The sequence below is a fragment of the Anser anser genome, assembly GCF_964211835.1.
Source record: "Anser anser genome assembly, chromosome: 3".
Taxonomy (NCBI): Eukaryota; Metazoa; Chordata; class Aves; order Anseriformes; family Anatidae; genus Anser; species Anser anser.
This window is the reverse complement of record NC_139722.1, coordinates 108,929,390-108,949,524: the sequence shown is the minus strand read 5'-3', so window position 1 is coordinate 108,949,524 and position 20,135 is coordinate 108,929,390. Positions and strand designations below refer to the sequence as shown.

The window sequence follows — 20,135 nt, the reverse complement described above, 5'->3', positions numbered from 1 at the left end:
TTAAGGTCACTACAAGAAAATATTTGCTTGCCTTCTTTCTAGCACAGAGAGAACGCCAGTCGTTATTAGGACCCATGCCATAAATATAGACTTTCAAGTAATCTTCCTTACTTGACCTTCCTGGTAATAAATTTTCTCAGTCATTTCAGAGGATTTATGACACCTGAGACCATCCTCCTCATACCAAAGCCTGTCAGGCAGCTTGCAGCTCTATCTTCGCAGGACTGCCTTGTCACTCCTAAGGAGCCCAATACAGCTTTTGAAGTGCCGGCTTGAGGAATGATTGCCACTCACGACTTGCTGTCACCACATGTCCGAACACATGGCTAACAATCCCAATTGCAGCTGTGAGCCTTCCCAACGAGATGCAGGGAATAAGGCAAAAGCTGAGGGAAAAAAAAGGACACTCTGCTGTTCAAAGCATGCACAAGAATCGCTGATATTTCCAAAAGCCTGCCTGAAAGTTTTAGAAATTATGCTTTGGCTGAGAGAAAATCCCTAAAAGGTCACAAATGGTAGGAGAAACTTCCAGGGACTTAACAAAGCAGACATCAGCAGATTAGAGAGCAATTTCTGGTAGCTATCCATACTGCTAAGATAGCTGAGGCTTGTATTTTATCAACAGCTTCCTCCTTTTTGGTCCTGATTTTGCTCCCGGGATTATAATGCTGTATTTACCTGGAATCTCCAGGTATGTTCCAGGTATGGGATCAGTTTGCAGCAATACAGAAGAAATGGATGTATGATAGCTGAGGTCTGAAGAGGTCTGTTTTCTAGGAATTTTTCCACTTTTTCACTTTACGAGAACATACAAGGTACCTCGATGGACCAGCCTGGCATTCAGTACGCAGCAGCGGCAGTAGGAAATGGGGTACGTAAGCATGTCAGTTTTCTGCAGCGCATTACTAGAATACGGATATTTTAGTCACTAGCTACTGCTGGTACCGGAAGGGATGTTTTATTTGTTCCTTTTTTTGCTGCTAATCATTGCAGTGGAAAATTGCCATGTGCGTAGGGGAGCTCTGTGGCAACATAGCATCGCCTTTGCATGTCTGTGGAGACGAAGAGATCAACACATAAAGATGTTTCCTCATATGCTACTGTAAGCTTCCCAGAGGGCTAGAGGGAACATATGAGGGGGGCAATTGTATCCTAAACTTTGCTAAGGCTGATTTATGTTTCAGAGGACACTTCACCATGCTGCCGCCTGGAACCGAGCCCACCCGGGGCCTCGCCTCAGGCCGCCAACAAAATGGCGGCGGGCGCGCAGTGCCCGCAGTAAAGATGGCGGCGCGGAGAGGGGGCGGCGGCCATCCGCGGTGCGGGCGAGCGGCGCCTTTGTCCTCGGCCCGGCTCCGGAGGCGGAGATTAACGGGGGCGGAGCTGGGGCGAGCACGGCGCTGAGAGAGCAGCGGCGGTGGCTGCTCGGGGGGAGCCGTGGCTGCCGTCTCCGCCGTCCCGGACCACCATCGCCGCCGCCCCCCTCCTCCCCGGCATGAGGAAACGCAACGAGTCGGTCACGGTGGAGCATGAGCGCGCCGCCGCCGCGCCCGCGCCGCTCGACAAAGGCTGCAGCCTGAGGCACAGCCTCCGCCTGCCCGCCGCCGCCGACACGGGCATGAAGCGACCGCTCGGCAGGTGAGCACCGGGGCGAGCGGCACCGGCACCGAGCGCCGCGCCTCCCCCGGGGGTGCCCTGACCGGGCGCCGGGCGCTGCCCTGCCGCGGTGCCCCGGGATGGGGCCGGCCCTGAGGGGAGCCCCGGGGGGGTGCGTGGTGTTCGGGGGTCTCGGGGTGTCGTTAATTTGAGAATTAATTAGAGATCTGGCCGCCGAGAGCCGGGAGGGGCTGGGGTTGGTACCTGCGCACGGCCCCGTAGAGTCCCTTGGGCGCGGAGTCCTGTCAGGCAGGGAGGTGTGTGGGCTTTGCTTTTTTTTTTTTTTTGTAAAAAAAAACAGTGAGTGGGATTTAGGTGAGGGTAGAGGAAGCTTATCTACGCGGCTGCACAAGTAAAGTGTCTAGCTGCGTTAGCGTTTTGAACATTTTGCAGGTATTTACGCAGTTGTGCTAGGAGAACGCTTGTGCCCCTCGGTACAAACAAAAATCTGTCACGAGAGAAGATGCTTATAAGCTGGAGCCGCCTTCGTGCAACATTTCAGGGGGATGTGAAGACTCACTGATGCTTTCGAAGGGTAGAGAGGGAAAAGACGCAACCCTTGAGGCACCTCGGCGCCAGCACAGTGCTTTTCCTTCGGTTGCGTTTTTCCTAAGTGCGAAGAATATTTAATGATCACGGTGGCTGTGTGGTTTGGGTTGCTGATGCCAAATTGCTGTGCTTCAGGAATACAGCAGCCTATAAACATCCAAAGGCAGTCGACAGATTTCTAGAAAATGAGCTCACGTGGCTGCTCCTCTGGTAAATTTTCAGACACTCTTTCTGTTCTCTTAGACAAAATTTAACATTTGAAGATGACAAAAATCTACGTCATCAGCAGGAAAATGTTGTGTTCAATGACAGAGCCCTTAAAGAGTTGTTATTAATCTTGATGGGTAATAGCTATTTGTTTTTATGCCCTGGAGGTAAACCTTTGGGAGCGCTCTGTTCGCGTTATGACGAGCTTTTGGTAATTGAAAATGGCGCTGGGTTGATCTCTCTGTTTTAATGACCATGCAATAGATCAGACTCTGTCAGTGCTCTGCTTTTATAATAACTTAAAAAAATCAGCATATTTATTCCGTTTGTTGAAGTGGATAACTTCTAGGACTAATGGTAATCAAGTGATGGCTCGATCGCTTTGTCAGCATCGCGAATAGCATCAAAGTACTTCTTACTGAAGCAGAAGCGCTATGTCAGTGGCGGGCTCTGACCAGGTCCTGAGCGTGCAGGGCAGGCTGTTGGTGTGGCCTGGCAGGGAGGTGCTTGGTGGAAGCGGTCACCAGGCACAGCCATTAGAAATGTAGCATTGGGAAGGCCAAACTAAAAGCAGGGAAAATACGCTCCTTGTGGAAAGTTTTCTTGCATTTATTTCTCCTTCAGCGCTTTTAAAAATGGTCAGCAGGCAAGTTGTCCTTACTTTTCTCTGTGTTGAGCCTTTGAAGCCTGTTTCAGAAATTCTTGAAGTCCTGTATGCGTTTTGAACCTTTTTTTGTTTGTGTGTTTAGTCCTGTATTCCTTATACAGCAGTGTTTATCAAACTCTTGATGTTGTAGGAAAGCCTTATCTGTTTGGAGCACACTTTCCCTCTTCCACGTTTAAATAAATAAAAAAAATAAATAAAATCTCAGTGACCATGCTGTGCAGTGTTGCAAAAATGGTGTTTGTTTGCAACCGAGTAAAAGCGCAAAGTGGAACAATCACTTGCTTATATACTTCTGTTACTTTTTTCTGCTCTCCTGGTATTTTGTCCTTCTTACTGACTTTCAGTGGACCTCCTTTGACTGCTTCATCCCGTGAGCCTTCAGATGGTGTTTTGCAGGCGAGATGTCTGGGTCTGCTAATACCCTCTGGTTATGTTTTCTGCAGGACAGCAAATACACCGCTGAAGTATGAACCTTAGCCTGCAGGAACAGGAGGTCCAGGTAGAAGAGGGTATGATGCCCAGAGATTAACGGTGTTGTCCAGGACAACCACCCTGAGTCAGGTCAGACGGCTGCCTAGCCCCCTGTCCCACCTTTGGCAGCAGGTAGCAGTGGGTGTTTCAGGAAGAGCACAAGAGGAGGGTACATATACAACAGACCTCCCTTGGGGGGGGTATTCTGGCAGTCGTCAGTTATATAGCCAACAAATTGCAGTATGATCACCTGGATCCTCCTGTTTTAGTTTGCAAAGTTGCGCTGTTATTGCAGTGTTCATTATACCACTGGATATAAAATGAATATTTGATTGTGTTGCTGTTTTTCAGCGTGCTTCTTCGGTTTTACTTCCCAGCTCACGGAAGCTGGAAAGAGGTGAAAACTGGCTGAGGCGGGGTTGCTGGGCTGGCGGAGGTGATGTGGTATCAGGAGCTGGGGATTAGTACTGCAGCAAGCTATTCCTAGCAACATCCTTGTTGTTGAGATAGTTAAAATCAGCGCTTCTCGTGGCTGTGGGTTCTGTGTTCGGGGGAACTGGGGCTGCCTGCATTTCATACAGCTGTTACGTAGGTCTCTCTGGATGTGGCTTTTCATCTCGTCTTTGAAAATGACACGAACCACTGTTTAGAAAAGCAAACCAACCCCACAGTAGCCTGAGGTGTCCGTGGCAGATCCTGTGGCTGTGGAGCGTGGGGGGCTACGGGGGCAGCAGGATCAGGGTTTGTAATTGCAGTGGTGACCAGGGCATGTGCACTTCCCCAGCAGGGCTTTCTGTTTGTGTCCAGTGCCTCAGCAGAGGCTAAATAGCACTGTAACAGCAAATGTAAGCACTACTTATGCTTTCAACAGTATTTTTTATTTTTCACTAGCACCGTATTTGTCCCTCTGTTTTGGTTCAGACATATCATCACGCTGTGCTCATTCATCCGAGAGCTGAAATTCATTCTGAAGAGGTGGCCGTGCATTTGAACTACTGTTACAAAGAGCGTGTGCGCGCGTGTGCATATAATGGAGATGGGTATCTGATAAATAAGATTTATGTGGTTTAGGTGAGTGCATGCTGGAGTTAATGTGGCTTTTCTTAAGTGGTTTACAAACGGAAAGGAACAAATACAGGTGTTTCTGTTATTCTTCCAAACATAGTGGTAAATACAATGTAATGACTATCTAAGAGCAGTAGCTGCTTCAACAGTCAGTGAACAATTAGTTTTTTAAAGAAACTGACACATTTTGTCTGAAGCTATTATAGGCAATATTGCGGTGCTAAAGAAACAGCATATGGTACCTGGATTCCCCGGTACGTATGTTTTGTGTGGGTAGCCATTCCTGTAATATTGGTGTTATGATGCGTTTTCCACCTGGCGGTTTAAAGTACCCGCTGGCTGGTTATTAAGGTAGCGCAGTGTTTTGGGGATAGCAATCACAGCGGGTTCATGCTTGAAGGGTGGTTGCAAGGCTGCTGCTGTAACCCGTTTTTGTGATCAGTGGCCGTGATGTTTTGAGGAAATGCGTTTGAATAGCCTTAGGTATAGAAAGCCCTTTGTGCGAGAGCAAGGAGAATAAAGAAAGCCAGGCAAGCTTTTAATAATGGCTTTGGTATCAAAGCAAATTCTCCTATCTCATTTCTGCTGAACCCTGATCCTGGAGGCAAATGGTCACATGAATATTACCCTTCTCTCCCATGCCTTAGTCCTTATTTGTACCTCATTAGTCCCAGTCGATAGTCAGACTATAGACCTGAAGTATTTAATTGTCATTCCGTAGTCTTCTACGCTGCTAATGATAAAACTTAGTTCTGTCTCTTTCCGTGCTGTGAAGCAGTGATAAGCTGAAAACCCCATATGTGTAAGCTCTGTACCTTGATATTTTTGTCTTGCTGCTGCATCTCTGGAGAAGCCTGCTGTCCTCCAGGCTGTCTCTTCACTTATCTCGGCTGTCTTCACCCTTAGTGGCCCCTATTCCTGGCTCAAGTCCCCGCAAGGTGTATTTTTGGCAGCCTTCCTCTGGCCGTCCAACCCATGGATCCCACAATCTAGATCTCTTTTTGTCTGAACATACGACAATTTGGTGTAATTTCAGTTTGACTGTAATCGCCTGTGCTTGCCTTGTGCACAGTTTTCTCAGCCTTTCTCTGGAAGGGGAGAAAGTCATCTTACAGTACTTTTTGTGTTTTGTTTTTTTTTTAATACAGTAAAATGATGAAGACTGTGAGGCTGAAGGCTGCTGCTGCAGTCTGGCGCCGTTCCCTCTGATACGGCTGAATTTTACTGTATGTTCCTTAAGAATCTTTTTCCCATTAAGTTTTTTGCCATCTTTTCCCTTCAGTTGCTGTCTTAAGGTCAAACCTTGCTAGTGTTCTTCAAGGAGAAGAGGTGCTGCTTGTATGGGGAAGTCTCAGCGGTCACGTAACCTTTTCACCAATTCCACCTTCCTTCTGAGTAGTCTCTGCTTTTTCAGTTGTTCTTGGGCAAAGTTCACAAAGGAGCTATAAAATGGTTTCCAGTTTCTTGCCCGTGCCTTCTTTCACAGTGAGTACAGGTTGAGACACCGTTCCTCATCTGGGTGTACAAACAACTTGCTCTGTGGTTTTCTGTTTATTTATCTGTTTTTGCTACAATTTCTCTTTGAGGAGGTTACACAGTAATGTTTTGCTAGGATCTGTCAAAACTGGGATTGTGTAATTACTGCCACACATCTGGCTGGCTGTCCCATGGATGGCAACTCAGCGGCTGGGTCCAAAGCCAGGCGTCGTTGTCGGCCACGTGGACAGCTTATGACTGTGAGTGCCTCTGAGCTGCTTGCAGGTTAACCGGTTTTGGGGATTGCACCTCTTAAATTTCTCTTTCCTTATGCTCATCTCCCTCTTTTCTTCAGAGATGTGTAATTCATACAGCTGAAATAGCAAGACTCCCTGCAATGTGGAAGAGTTATTAGGTGCATTCTGTTAGTGTTCTGTTTTTTTTTCTTGTCTTACTGATTTGTGAGGCCATCGTGTTGATACGTGCCTGACAATTCTGTGCTTCGCTGTGTACCGTTGAAGCCTGTTTCCATCGTGTTCATCACTGAATTTGTTTTTTGTGTTAAACAGAAAACACAAAACTCTTTCAATCATCTCTTGGGACTCCTAGCGTTCTGCTGCAGATCTTTCTATATGATCTAAAATTTCTTTCCTCGTATCCAATCTTCCTGTGAGTCTCTGGATTTTCTGTAATAGAGCACAGCACTTTTCTGCTGCATTTGCTTCATGCTATGTCATCCTACAGTCCCTGAGTGTTTTCCCCACGTTTCTCTCAGAGAACCCTGCTTGAGCACGCTTGCTTCAGACTCTGCAGACCGTTTGCTCTCGGGTTATATCCGAGTTTTGTGTGGGTCTCCTCGAACTCAATTTCAGTGCAACGCCATCCTTCTGACATCACTTGGGCCCCTGGGTTCAGTTGTTCTGCTTTGATAGCTTATGTCTGAATTATTAATTACTGCATTATTATTAATCGCTGCTGCTTTGTAATTCTTATAAGTCTCTCTTCTGCTTAGGAGCTGTATAAATTGTAGGGCTCTGCTTGTTTCGGTATACCTAAATTTCCCAGTATAGGTGCAGTTCTGGGTAACTCCTGGGACCAAGAGGACTTTCTAGTCACCCCCGGAGTGAAGATGTCTTTGTGGAGATCAGGATCTTCTCAGCGTTATCCCAAAGTTTTCTGTCCTTTCTTCTCAGCTGGCTGCTCTGGGTTCCTCTGGTTATACCGGTGAGGTCATACCAGTGACTATAACCAGGGGCTGTGTTGTCAGTTGGTGCGATGCTGTGCTGCGCGAGCTAAACTGAGCTTCAACATCAGCACAACTCCTCGGCATCCAGTACGTGCTTTTCCTTCTGGAAGTCATTTTTGCCTCCGATATCCCCGCATCTACATCCAGCCTGTTCTTGCACAGAGGATCAATGGCCTACTTACGACCAGCTCATTTCGGAAGATGACTTGCTTTCATGCTATAAATGGCTTGGAGTTGCCTAGCCAGGAATGTAGTTCTCTGCAAATGCAGTCCCAGGTCATCATGGCGAGTCTGTAGGTTTTCTCCAGGATGTGCTAATACGGATTCCTTTTTGTTGAAAGCAACGTTGTGGGGTTTTAATGAAAGTTAATGATGGTGGCACCATTTCCTCTGCAGGATCTGCTGCTGTGGCACAAGCAAGAGGCCTGGTACACCCAAGCAAGACTTCTGCTGCTAATGAGGGTCCTGTCCTGCCTGCTGAGTCCAGTTTCCTTCTAAAGGCACCGTGCTACTGTGATGTTCCTTTAGGAGGCTACAGCTAATTTACCTTATCCTTGCAGGCCTGAAGGGTGGGTCATGTTATTTTGGCAACCGTATCAGGATGTGAAATTAATTAATAGGCTTCTACCACGATTCCCTTAGAAATCCCTGGGTTTTGGAAATGCTGTGAGAAGCTGTGCTGGGAACGTCACGTTGTTGGTGTTGCAGTGGTGGATGGCTTCTGACACCCAGGGCGAGGGAGTGCAAGCAAGGAAGGCTCACTAGGGCTGTAACGTGAGAGCACTATGTTAATGTGGCTGTGACTGAATCAGTACCGCAAGAAGATTAAGGGAGAGTACTTCTGGTGTTTTAAAAGGGTAACAGGAGACCGAGGAGACTTTAAAGTCATTAGCCTGACGTGGAGTCTGTGCAATTTTAATGGTAAGAGTTAATTTGTGATTCAGGGGAAGAAGATTTAGCAGCTAAATGCATATACTGATGAAAGTAGATTGGCCCTTTGGAAGGCAAGTGTAAACTGCGACAGGTTTGTCAAGATTATGGCCCAGCTGATGGAAGCACAATTGGTAGAATTGTTTCTCCAAAGCGCTTGACTTTGTACCGCAGTTTATTTGTTTTATTTAAAGGGCTTGCATTGCTAATGGAGAGCACGTTAGCTGTACTGGAAAGCAGCTCGGGCAGAGAGACAGCTGGGGATTGATCCCCGGGCTGAAGGGTGTGTAATTTGTGTATCAACCGTAGCAGAGCAGAGATGGTTACTGCCGGTAAAACCGGGAGGATGAGGTAGCAAGCAGGGCAAGTCAGCAGCCCGGGGCAGCTGGTGAAATAGCCAAAAGTTCACCGGGAGCCAGGCGAGATGCAGGGGAGAGCACCGAGCCCGCAGCCATGGGGTGGGTGCCGGGCACGGCGTGGAGTCACGCTGCGTGGTCACCTCTGCCCGTGGGCACCAGCCCTGAAGGCTGCAGCCCACCTTGCTTCTCGCTGTCTCCCAGCAGTGTTGGTCAAACACTCAGCTTCAGAAGTCTGCTGCTTTAATGAAGGCAATTAAACTTGTGAGCAGAGCTTCCTATTTTTAGCCCGCGTTAAGTGCCGTGATCATTTAAACTATGATTATTGAACAGAGCTAACAGGAAGGATGTCTGTGTTTACTTTTCAAATCAAACTGTTTGTTTAACCCAGATTTATTTTAACGTTATAACTCTTACTGAGTGCTAAAGCAATAAAAAAGATGGCTGGGCCAGAAATTTGACTTTTAAAAATAAACATTAGAAAATATTTGAGATGTCCCGCAGCTGCCCTCTCCTTGCTCAAAGCAATTATCAAATTGCAGAAAGAGAATTCTCGAAATCAAAAGAAAAGCGTGGGGGGGGGGGGAAACAGACATCAAAGTTCTCTTCTGAATCTAGCAAATATCTTAAACAAAACCTTCCAACGGAGGGCATGCGGGGTTGCATAGCGTAAGTAGTTCAATGTCTGGGGAGTTTATTTTAATAACAGAAAACCAAAACAAGCTTCTGCCGACAGAGTGGCCGATGTGCCTACTTGTGGTAAGTCACTGCCGTGGCTGGACGTGTGCTGAATGGCTTTAGGCACGGATAACAGGGCAGGTATTGCTCTTTTAGCCTCGTGCAAGCCCAGAGGTGTTCCCTCATGTCACGACGGGTAAGAGGTGACTGTGTTCTTCGGGTACCTCTGCCTCATTTTATTTATTTTTTTTTACTAGGAGCAGTGTGTGAATAGCGAGAACTGGTGTTCCTTCGCTGGTTGGCCGGCCAAAATGTGGGCTTTGCCTTTCGCTTGTCGTGTGTTGCCTGTCTGTCCCGCACGACACGTAAGAAGGGCAGCCAAGATATTCCTTCCTGCAGCATCTGGATGGTAGTATTAAAGTCAGGTCTGCAGCAGCTGAAAGTACAGCTTAATTCTTCTTGCAGAAGAGATTGCTGTTGAATGATACTCGAAATGAGGTCGTGTGGAGTCTCATCTCTCCTTGCTGGCAGTGGGCAGGATAAAGTACTTCATGTGGCATAACTGGGGAAAAAAACCTGCTTGGAAGAAAACTTCTTCTCAGTGGGGTTTAAGCAAGCTGAGAGCAGAGAACAGCAAATATATTTACCCCGTCTAGAGGCTGATTTGCCTTCCCCTTGCGGTAAAGCTTCCCCTGGGGTGACTGCTCCAAGACAGCGAAGCTTCTGCAGATGAGGGTGATGTAACCGGAGTTTGTTTCAGTCAGGGCTTCCAGCTCGCAGCATCCTTGCTTGGGGAGGAAAGCGTGTGCAAGGTGTTCGAGGTGCTCGAGTGCATTTCTAGACTGCCTCGGCATCCTCACGAAAGGAAGCCTGGCTCTGTTTTCTCCCCTACAGCAGTCCTATCTCTCTCTTTGCGATTGGTTTCAGAGCAGCTTTAGGAAGCAGGAGCAAAGCTGACAAGGTCAGTTTTGTGCTGCTGGGTATAAAATCTGCGAATTGGCCACGGTCATTGGAAATACCCTGTTCTATCCTCTGCAAACCCAGCAGAAACATGATGAATAAGCTTTTCTTTCAGGTTCTGATAGCTTTGTGCTGTCCCTGTCATAAAGCACTCTTTCCCCGTTCCTACCAGAGCAGGGAGCACATACACTTTAAGCTTTGCGGTGGATTGAGCTAAAGTGCTGCAAAACATTCAGTTTGCACTGGGTTTAAGTAGAAATATGCCAACACCTGCTTTTCACCGTCCTTGGGTGTGTTTCCTGGCTTGGCTCTTCAGATCTCTGTAGTATTAGTGAAGGCTGTGGTTCTCGTTGTCAGCTTCAGTTTCCAAGCTTCGTCCTTGCGGAGTTTTTCCCTCCCCAAGCCGATACCTACAGCGGGAACCCTTGAACAAAGCGCAGATGAAAGCAGGAATGGATTCATCTCCCTGGCTGCATGCAAAATAACCTGCTGCTCAAGGTATGTCGGCGCCTGGCAGCAGCTCTGTCTCTGTTCCTGCATCCGTTCTTTAATCACGGCTGTCGCTTCACGGCCGTGCACTGTTCACCGAGCCTCCCTTTTTAAGCAGGTCACAATTTCAGAGGGCGCTGTGACTGCCAGCTAAATGTGACAGCGATCAGCTGATGGCCAGCATATGTAATGTTTTGGCATTGTTTAATGTTCCCATTCGCTTGTGTGCCTCTAACAGGGAACTGTTGGCTCATTGTAATCAAAATGTTTCACTGGTGATGTGCTCTGCATCTAAAAGGTGGCTGTATCGCTGCTAATACAAAAGCTTTTTTTTTTTTCTTCCTGCAGGTTTCCAAGGAAAATTGGTTTCTGATCTCTGCCAGCAAAGGCAGGGCTGCTTAGATGGACAAACGTGAGGTGACCATCTTTGTGCATTTAGAAGGAAATTGTAGACAAGTGAGAGTGCTGCCCGGATGCTTTAAAAGAGAGCCAGAGCCACCGAGCATGCCAGGAGTGGTAATTCCCAGGCTTGGCTGGCTGGTGGCCGTCTCCCAAAAACCGCTGTGGGAAAAGATTTCATGTTCACAAGGCTGCGCAGCTTGGAAACGTGGACCTGTTCCTACATGTGTATCCATAGGAACTGCGTCTGAACCCGTGGGTTCCTGTTGTTGCTGCACACACGGTGGTCTGGCAGATGTACAGGATGTGAACAGGTTTACGTGGGAGCAGGGGAACTGGCTTTTTCAGTTATGGCCCTCTGTTAACAGGCAAATGGCTCTCCGTTCAGCTGCAGTTAGGAACTGGGGTGGAGTTTTGCAGATCTAAATTGGTTTTACTCTCCACCCTTTGCTTTTGCACCCCAATATAGGAGAGTGTGAGAGGGAAATGAGCGGCACTGCTTCAGTAAGAACCCCTCTCAGCTGCTCTCAGGCTCCTGTTTTGCACTTCCAGTGCTGTTTAAGCCTTTTCTCGATTATCTTTTTTTTTTTTTTTTCCCCTTCCATTTTCAGACAGCCTTGTGTTCCCCAGCTCACGGACTAGCCGAGGGTTGTGCCTTTAATATAAACCAGCTGTCGGCCGTGAAATGAGTGGAGAACTTAAGAATTCAGTAAACATTGCGGAGGGAGCGTGCTTGCACCACAGCGGTATTCTCAGTGCCAAGCTCGGCTAAAATCTCGCGTGGGTGACTTCAGCTTTGATAAGTGTCAGCAGCGCTGCTGGGGAGCTCTGGAGGAAGCCTGCTCGGGGAAATTAAACGAAAAGATTTATCCTGGAAAGGCTGTGGTGCAAACAAAGCTGCTGTTGCACAAGATGCGTTGAGAGCAAGTCAACAAGCTCAAAACCCCAGTCCCCAGGCCAGCTTTTCTGTCCCAACGCTCGATTGTTCAATTGCCTAGGGTGTAATTACTCATTGTTTGCTGCGTGCTTAAAATAACAGAAGCCTCTGCTCCTTTCCTCTTAAAACACAGCTTTCAGGTGAGTGCTGTCACGCACAATTAACACGAATGCCTAATGCCCTTCCAGCTAAGTATTGAAAAGCAGCATGGCTGTTGTTCAGTGGGTCAGTGTGCACTTCAAATAAATCATTGCTCTGAGAGGAGAATGCAAGGCATGGGTGCTCGAGGGGGGGGGAAAGTGAGGTGTAGCTCCTGTGCCCCCATCCCGTGGGGTGTGGGAGTGCCTGGGGAGCCTTTCCCCACCTGGCTTCATTTGCTCAGCTCTTTGTAGAAGTGTTTCAGTGCCCAAGGCCCGTACGTTGCCTGAGGGCAGCTCTGCTATTTCTGGGCATTTGCGCCATGCCCTCGTGTACCTTTCCCTGCCTTTGTGGGCTTCCTTTTCTCCCTGCTGCTCCCCGAGACCCTGCCTGACCCTCCGTGGCGTTTCATCACTGTCAGCTGATGGGCAGCGCCTTCCCCTTTGCCTTACCTTCCATGCTGCCACCTCAGTTCCCCTTCTTGCTGCAGCACGGTCTTGATTCCTGCAGTTCCTCTCCGAGGTCATTCCCTATTCTGAAAATTGAAGCTGGTTTTTAAGGTCTTGATATCGGGAGCTTGCCCCCTTCCAAATAAAAACCCCGTTCATTGAGGTGCTCTCCTTTATTTAGAGAGCCAGATGTTGACTGGCAAGATGATACCCTTCTTGGGGATGGTTGCTTTAAGTTAGTGCCTTCTCACTTGCTCGTGGTCAGGAGGAGGTGCAGAAGCAGACTGAGAGCCTGTGCTGTGAGAGGGGAGCTAGGCAATGAGGCGGTGGGCCGGAGGAATTTGCGAGCTTCAAGTTTCAAACCTCATCTGTGCTCAGATAGTTGGAGCAACGCTGCCTGAAGCCCTTAGCCCAGCCCAAAGGAGATGACCTGTGTGCAACGGCTTGCTTTGGGGCTAAAATGGGTAAGAAAGCCTCAAGGAAGAGCTTGGGAGTAGACAGTTTGCTGTGGGAAGTGGGGAAAAAAACAGCACAGAGCCTGTCAAATGGACTTCTCTGCTTTAATTGTGTTGTGGTTTTGTTCTTATTAAAAATATGATAGAAATTCAGTAAGGTAACGCGAAGTCTCTAGGCATTTGATTGCTGTTGTTAATGTAAAACAAGGGGTGGGATGCTGGAAGTGCTGGTGAGCATCTAGCCAAAATATGCTGCTTGTCAGCAAACACGACCACAATTTCTCTGGAGCTGTGTGTGCAGCTTTCACACTGTGATGCTGCCACGAACAGAGAAATAAGCTGCTGCTTACGACAGCTGTTTGCTGCCCTACAGAAATAGCAAAAAATAAAAAAAGGGGGCGGGGAGAAGAAAGATTTTTGTTTTTTGCTATAATATCAACAAAGAAAAGAATAAACTTCAATGGCTGGCAGTAATTTTTCTCTGCTTGGAACCCCTCGAATTTCCTGCTACTATAAAAGGTTTTGTGGGTGTGCTTCCAGCTCCTGGGCGATGCAGGTCTGACAAGCTTTTCCCTCTGCCAGGACACCTTCGCCTTCCATCGCTGCTGGTGATGGGTGTTCAACAAATCCCTGCCGCGTATTCCGAGGCGCTAGAGGTGGAGCTTGCATATTTGAAACCGTTCTCAGAAAGCATGGCTCGCCTTTCTCTTCTGTCTTTTAATGAAAACCTTTAGGGTTTAAATGAGTTGGCTTTCCACTGCCTTATTACTCCCATTGCTCCCCTTGCTCTGCCTCTAATTAAAAGAGGAACAGCAGGGCAGAGTTCACGATACCCCGCGCAGGTGGCTGGTCCTGGGCTGAGCCTTGGCGGGCAGAGGCTCAGATGCCTTGTTCCATCCTAGCCTTCTAAGGTCGATATTTAGAAAGCGTTTTGTTTGCCACTGTCTTACACTTGCTCATAGGTGCAAATAGAAGCAGTTCAGCCAGATTCAGAGGTTCAGTTTTTGCTATCTCTGCCTACCAGGTAAAGCTTTATTCAGCTTTTAACGCACCCAGGCACGCTCAGCTTTTCCTAGGAAGGCTCGCTGTTGGGTGAGAGGCTTTATTGGTTTTATTTACGGACGGTTTCGTACCTGAATTATGGTGGCTGTCAGAGAACAAATAGGTACCCAACTTCCCTAGCTCACTTTAATAGCTGAAATCTCAAGTTGCCTTTTGCAACGTTGGTAACAGTCAGTAAATCCCGTCCTGTCCTTGGCAGGCATGGCATGTGTCAGTAACAATTTATTCTCTGGTTGAAAACACCACTATGTTAGCCAGTGGATTGTAAAATAAATAAATAAATAAAATAATTAAAAAAATATTTTTGCTGTGTATCAGTAGCCTTGCTCTGGAAGGGAGCCTATGGTTAAACAATGAATGGGAGTGGAGTGGCGTTCGAGTGCTTGACAAATCCTCGAGTGCTTTACCCTTGTAAAAATGTGCTCGGCACAGCTCTTCGCAATGTAGTGCCTTCGGTCTGTTTTCAGGAGGTTGCAGTCTTCCAGGCTCCTTGTGTCCGTAGAGAGGTGGACTGAAGTGGTGATACCGTGCGACAGGCTTGTTCCTGAGAGAGGTTAGAGTGTTTCTTCAGAGAGAGACGAAGTGCAAGATTATTAAGAAGGTGGTTTGTTTTTCTTTTGTTAAGAAGTGGCAAAGGCATATGGTAGATTCAATTTTCTTTTTTGTTTTCCACACCTTGAGCAAAGATTTTTAGGAATTGGTTGAAGCTGCGGATACGAAGACAGTTTATGTCCATGATTTTTTTTTATTGCTTTATTTTAGGGAACACACTTGGAAAAAACATGAATACTATTTTAAATTCGTCTTGTTTCCAGGATTATGGTTTTGTTTATAGTTTTTTTTATTATTATTTTATTTAGATGATTGCTTCATCTCTGGTATAGCAAGCTGAGTTTGGGGGCCTTTGACTTTTATTTTTGAGATGTTTTGCAGGGCACTGATGCTGTTTAAAAAGGATCCTAATGCCAAGGGGGGAGATTGCTGCGATTTGTAACATCTGAGACTTTTGTGTTCCCGCTGGCTTTCGTGAATTCAAGGGAAGATCAGTTTTCAGGACTGGGTGGATTTTCTATAATTCAGCCTCCTGCTCTCGATACAGTGCCTCCAGTGAAGCAGAACTAAGGCTTGGCCAAAGACTTCATTAAGAAGAATTTTGTATAGCCGGGCCTGAAACAAAAGAGTCACGTGAGGGCCCGTTTGCCTATGCGACTTCGTTCTAGCGCACAGAAGCCAGGAGGGGACAAACCCTTTGACGTTAGCATCTCCTCAGTTTGCATTTGCCCGCACATAAAGCGGGTTTTGCAGCAAACCAGGGGAGAAAAAGACCCAAATTATTCTTGTGGTGCAAAACTGCTCTGCTGCACCAGCTGGCCAGAAGCTGCTGTAGTGTTTTGGAGTGGAGATGAGCCCCCAGCCTGGCTGCGAGCTCCTGATCAGGAGCTGGGAGGCTCCTTCTGGATGCGCTTTCACGCAGTTGGAAGGCTGGTAGGCTCGCTTTTCTTTTCGTTGGCAGGGAACAAGTGAAATACAACAAAAGGCTAATCAGCTTGGGCGGATCGGATGGCCTGCGTGGAGGGAGAAGAATGACCTGGTGCTCCTTTCCTCCTCCAGGCCCTGCAAGAAGGAGGAGCCCTGTGCAATACCACCCACCCAGACACCTATAGGGAGAAGATGGATGCTCCTGAAGATCTTACCTGGGCTTGAAAACACTTCTTGTTTAAAACAAGACCAGCAAGGAAGGCTTGCCAGTGCTCTTGATCCTCCTCTCTGGGGAGGAATGTACTGGTTTTTATTTTTCCTGAATATTTTCTGTTAGAGAAGTGGGGGAACATGTACTCTTTATGCCAGTATTCATGCTGTTTATTCTTTCCTCTTTTAAAGTCACTTTTGCCACCTGGTAATCAGGAGGTACTTTGACCAAAAATGAAAATGGCCTTGGCTGTCCGTGTGCTACGCTCTGAGTTCCTGCTGGGACAGGACTGCTGGTTTGCAATTTGAACAGCCAATGGTTTGAGGGACACCAGAGAAACAGCATTCACTGGAACAAGTGCAGATGGATGTCCTCAATGTCTACGAGCGCTTTGTTTTACCATTGTCTCCCCTAGATGACAAAGGGCATGTAGGCTATGCGTATACTTGTCCATATGTCCTTTTGGGACTGCAAGCCCAGTGCACATGTATTTCTGATGAATTTTGTCCCGTTCTTGCTAGAGTGAAGCTCTCATGGTGTCAGTGTCCCACTTCACCCTAGGGCTGTCCTTTCATCCTGGTCACGCAGCTGATAAGGAGATCCTGATGGAAACTCATCTCGCGCGCTTCTGACAGAGAAGTGATTCAGGTGCTCTCCAGGGGAGGTGATTTTAATCTGGATCTGGATGCAGAGCATGCCTCGGAAGTGAGGTTATCGGGCACTTGCTGCTCACCAGACCCTGGAGTTTTCTTGGAGGGGAGTTTCTCAAAGGATGTTAGGGCCTGAAGTTCCACTGGCGCTGGTAGATGAAGGACAACACAGGCGAGGGAAGCTCTCCTCAGAGGACCCCTAGGTCCTCCTCTCCAGTCAGGTACTTCTGTTGTCTGCCCAAGTGCAGACCGTGATCGCGCTGAGTAAATATAGGACCTTTGTCCCTGTATGAAATCCTAGGAAATGTTTCAATTTCTGGTGTCACACAGAGGAAAGACCTTTTTTTCTTTGGTTTAAGTATGTCTGGAGAGGGAGTGTGTTTTTCGTGCCCACTTCAGAAACCCACGTGAAGCCAGAACTGCTTCAGATTTTACCAATGTTTTGGGCAGAGGCCTTCAGCAAATTAGTTTTTTTTTTCCTGTTTATTTTATTTTGTTTAAGACGTTACCTCCATTGTTCCTGGAAATCTGTTCATGATATTCTTCAATGTCTTCAGTTTGCAGCTGCTTATTTTCTAACTCACTTGTATATTCTCACTAAGACCCTAAGACCAGTTGAGTTTTCTGGGGGTGAAAAGCGTGTTGCTGCTGCTTTTGCCTGAGCACGCCCAAAGTTCCCCGTGCGGGGCATTTGTTTCTTATGATAGCTTTTCTGCAGAGCGAGAGCCGTTTAGTTGGGTGAAATTGCTTGCTAAGGACTTAGCAGATAACTTAGAGCGGGCACACTTCAGCACCTTGTCTTGGATTTATCAGCAGAGGGGAAGCCGCTTGTTGATGGGCGGAGGCTTTGCCCTGGTTGCATTTCAAGTAGCCATCTCCCTGGTGATGAGGTGTAGATGTCACACTACCTCTTAGCGTTTGGCATGGGGTACCGGAGACAAGGAAACGATGTTTCTGTTCAGTCTCCTAAAGAGAAAAAGTGGAAGCTAAAACCATTCCTTTGCTCTGATGGCATTTCTCAGTGTAGTCTTCAGCAATTTCTCTTCCCGATTCCAGCTCGTGCCTGGGTCGCGTTCAGCGTTTCTGCGGGGGGGATGTTTGGAGACCCTGTGGTTTGATGTCTTCTCCTTGTGCCTGGAGGGCTTCAGAGCCAAACCCCAAAGGTTTAGCAGGGAGATGCTCTTCTCCTTGAAGAGAAGCAAAATACGATGAAGGCTGAGCAACTGAACCTTGGCGATCTCTCTCCCACGAACCTTGCTGAGTGACAAAAAAAGAAAAAAAAAAAAAAAGGTGCTGTGTGCTCATGTGGGGGTGGTTGTGGAAAGAAAGCTTTAGCTTGAGAGCAGAGAGCGCTGCGGTTGCCATTTGCCCAAGAGAAATACTGGGTGGCTTTTGCCAAAGTTGCAGGGGGTTTCCTTGTGTGCTCAGCTCACCTCATGGCATTTCTCAGCTCCTTGCTCTGGAGGATGCCAGCTGGGCTGCTCGGAAGGATCACGGCTGTGGGCAGGCTTTGTGTCCTGTGCCTGTGCCCTCGGGACCTCTGCGCCCTCCTCCTCCAGTTGCTGCTCTCCCTGGGGTGGAGATGGGTCACTGAGGCTCCGGTACCACCAACGCTCTTCTGATGCTGAGCCTGTTCCTCTGCCAGTCCTTTGCTGCGTCTGTTTTCCCTACTGCCTTGAGAAAATGGGCTCGAGGTATGGAAATGTCGCTGGAAGCCTTGCTGGCTTTCTTCACGTCCCCGCTGTCAGGTTTTCCATGGGAAGGATGATAATATTTTGAGCCTTTCAGCACGCCCTTGCTGCAACCAGGCTTGGTTGTTGATGTTTTAATAATGTTTTTCCTCCCCTTTTGGAAAACGGCAGTTCAGGTTGTTAAGAAAAGGGCAGCCATTTGGAGGGCAGATGTGTATGTAACTCAGGACGTGAGGAGACGGACAGGTACCTGTGGGGTGGCAGTAGTGTGGTGGGTGTGGGGTATGTAGGAGGATAGCCCATTCCAGGCAAATACACGAGCAATCATGCCAAAAGCCTAAAGGCAGAGTTGTGGGGAGCTTTTTTTTCTGCGCTGGGTAGAACGACTGTTGTTGAGAACCTTGGTTTTAGCCTAGGGTTGCAAAACCTATTGAGATCCAAAGGGCTTTGGCCTGTGATTAGATTATTTCAATACTGGTTTTAGCTGTACACTCATCTCCTGGAGAAATACTTAAAAAAGAGGTCCTCTGTTTGATTGTTTCAAGTAGCTGACAGCGTTCAAGCCCTTTTAGCACTGCTATGGAGCAAGTTCAGCGTGTCACCTCCTAGAACCGCCAAACGAGAGAGTACTAACTTCAGGCCTCTTGGAAAAGTTGATCTCAGCCTTCAGCTGCTGGCAGGAACTGCCGATAGTGAAAACTGGTTGTTCGCTGGCCTGCGACGTGGTTCCTGCTCGGGGCTGTCGGCTGGAGAGCAGAGAAGTGCTGGTGCCTGAAGGGTTTGTGTGCATTTTAGTTCCTGACTGCAGTGGCACTCAGTGATGCTGTCCGTAGCGTGTCAGGCAAGTAAATCATGAGAAGTACAACTTCGTGTACGCGCACAATCGTACGTATGTAATTATTCTGAGACAGTAAAGCATATTTTGAGAGAACTTGCTTGACTTCTGCTGTGTGATACTTTGATTTTTCTTAAAATATTTTTTCTAAAGGAGCTTACTCTTCCCAATCAGAGTACTTATGGGAAAGTAGAAATAAAGTCTTGGGGGATCTCAGGTTTGGACTCACAGAGAATTGGTGCCACAGTAGGAAATCTCATCATGTTTTATAACTTAGAAAGATTTCCTTTCCAGGTCATTGGAAGGTATGACCCCTTTTAGCTGGACAAGGCAGAACCTCTGCTCCAGTCTGTACGTGCGATCGCGTGTAATTTTATTGGTCTGAGATCAGGCTGTCTCATTACACACAGTTCCTTAAAGTATACAAAAATGTAACTGGAAAAAAAAATCCTGCTGATAGTGCTTAAAATGGTAAGTGCTTCTCTTTGGAGACAAATGTGTCATATGTTTCTCCAGAGATTTTGAAATCTGTAAAATCATCAGGAAAAAAAAAAAAAGCTGTTACAGAGTGGTTTAGAATGTGATCAGAGGGGAGTTTCTCTTCCCTTTCTCGAAGGCGTGTATCATCAGCTGACAGCTTGCTTGGCTTCTGCTTCTCTCAAACAGCTGAGGCTGCGTCAAGGGCTCCAAGTTAGTTTTGTTTGAAGAATAAATGAAGTCGTTTTCCAATGCACCAAGCACGCAGATCGTTGTGACAACTGGTTCATAAAATTCCTGCTGTATTCAGGCCTTTCTTTATTTTTTTTTTCCTTCTTTACACAGGCGATACGGATTATGGTTCCGGTTGCGGAGGCTAATAATCTGGTTGCTGGGAGTGTACATAGCCATTCCATTTCTAGTCAAACTTTGCCCCGCTATTCAGGCGAAGCTGGTCTTCCTAAACTTTGGTAAGTGACCCGCTCTGTTGGGGTGGGTGAAGGGTGAAGGGGAGGAATGTCTTTGTATTTTGTTTGCCTGCTGTAACTTCCCCCCCCTCCCCGCGTGTTTACAGCTTGTGAAGGATGTGAACTTTCACAGGC

The 20,135-nt window shown here is 47.4% G+C and overlaps 1 protein-coding gene across 1 annotated transcript in view; it reads left to right on the top strand.

Moving 5' to 3' along the window:
• Positions 1-1,359: 1,359 nt before the first annotated feature.
• ABHD12 (abhydrolase domain containing 12, lysophospholipase) overlaps positions 1,360-20,135 on the top strand; it is a 40,379-nt gene continuing 21,603 nt past the window's right edge. Inside the window, exons 1-2 of the mRNA XM_083828579.1 lie at positions 1,360-1,638; positions 19,879-20,003. Coding sequence (XP_083684705.1) covers positions 1,496-1,638; positions 19,879-20,003 — 268 coding nt within the window. The 5' untranslated portion in view covers positions 1,360-1,495. The remainder of the gene's footprint in view (positions 1,639-19,878; positions 20,004-20,135) is intronic.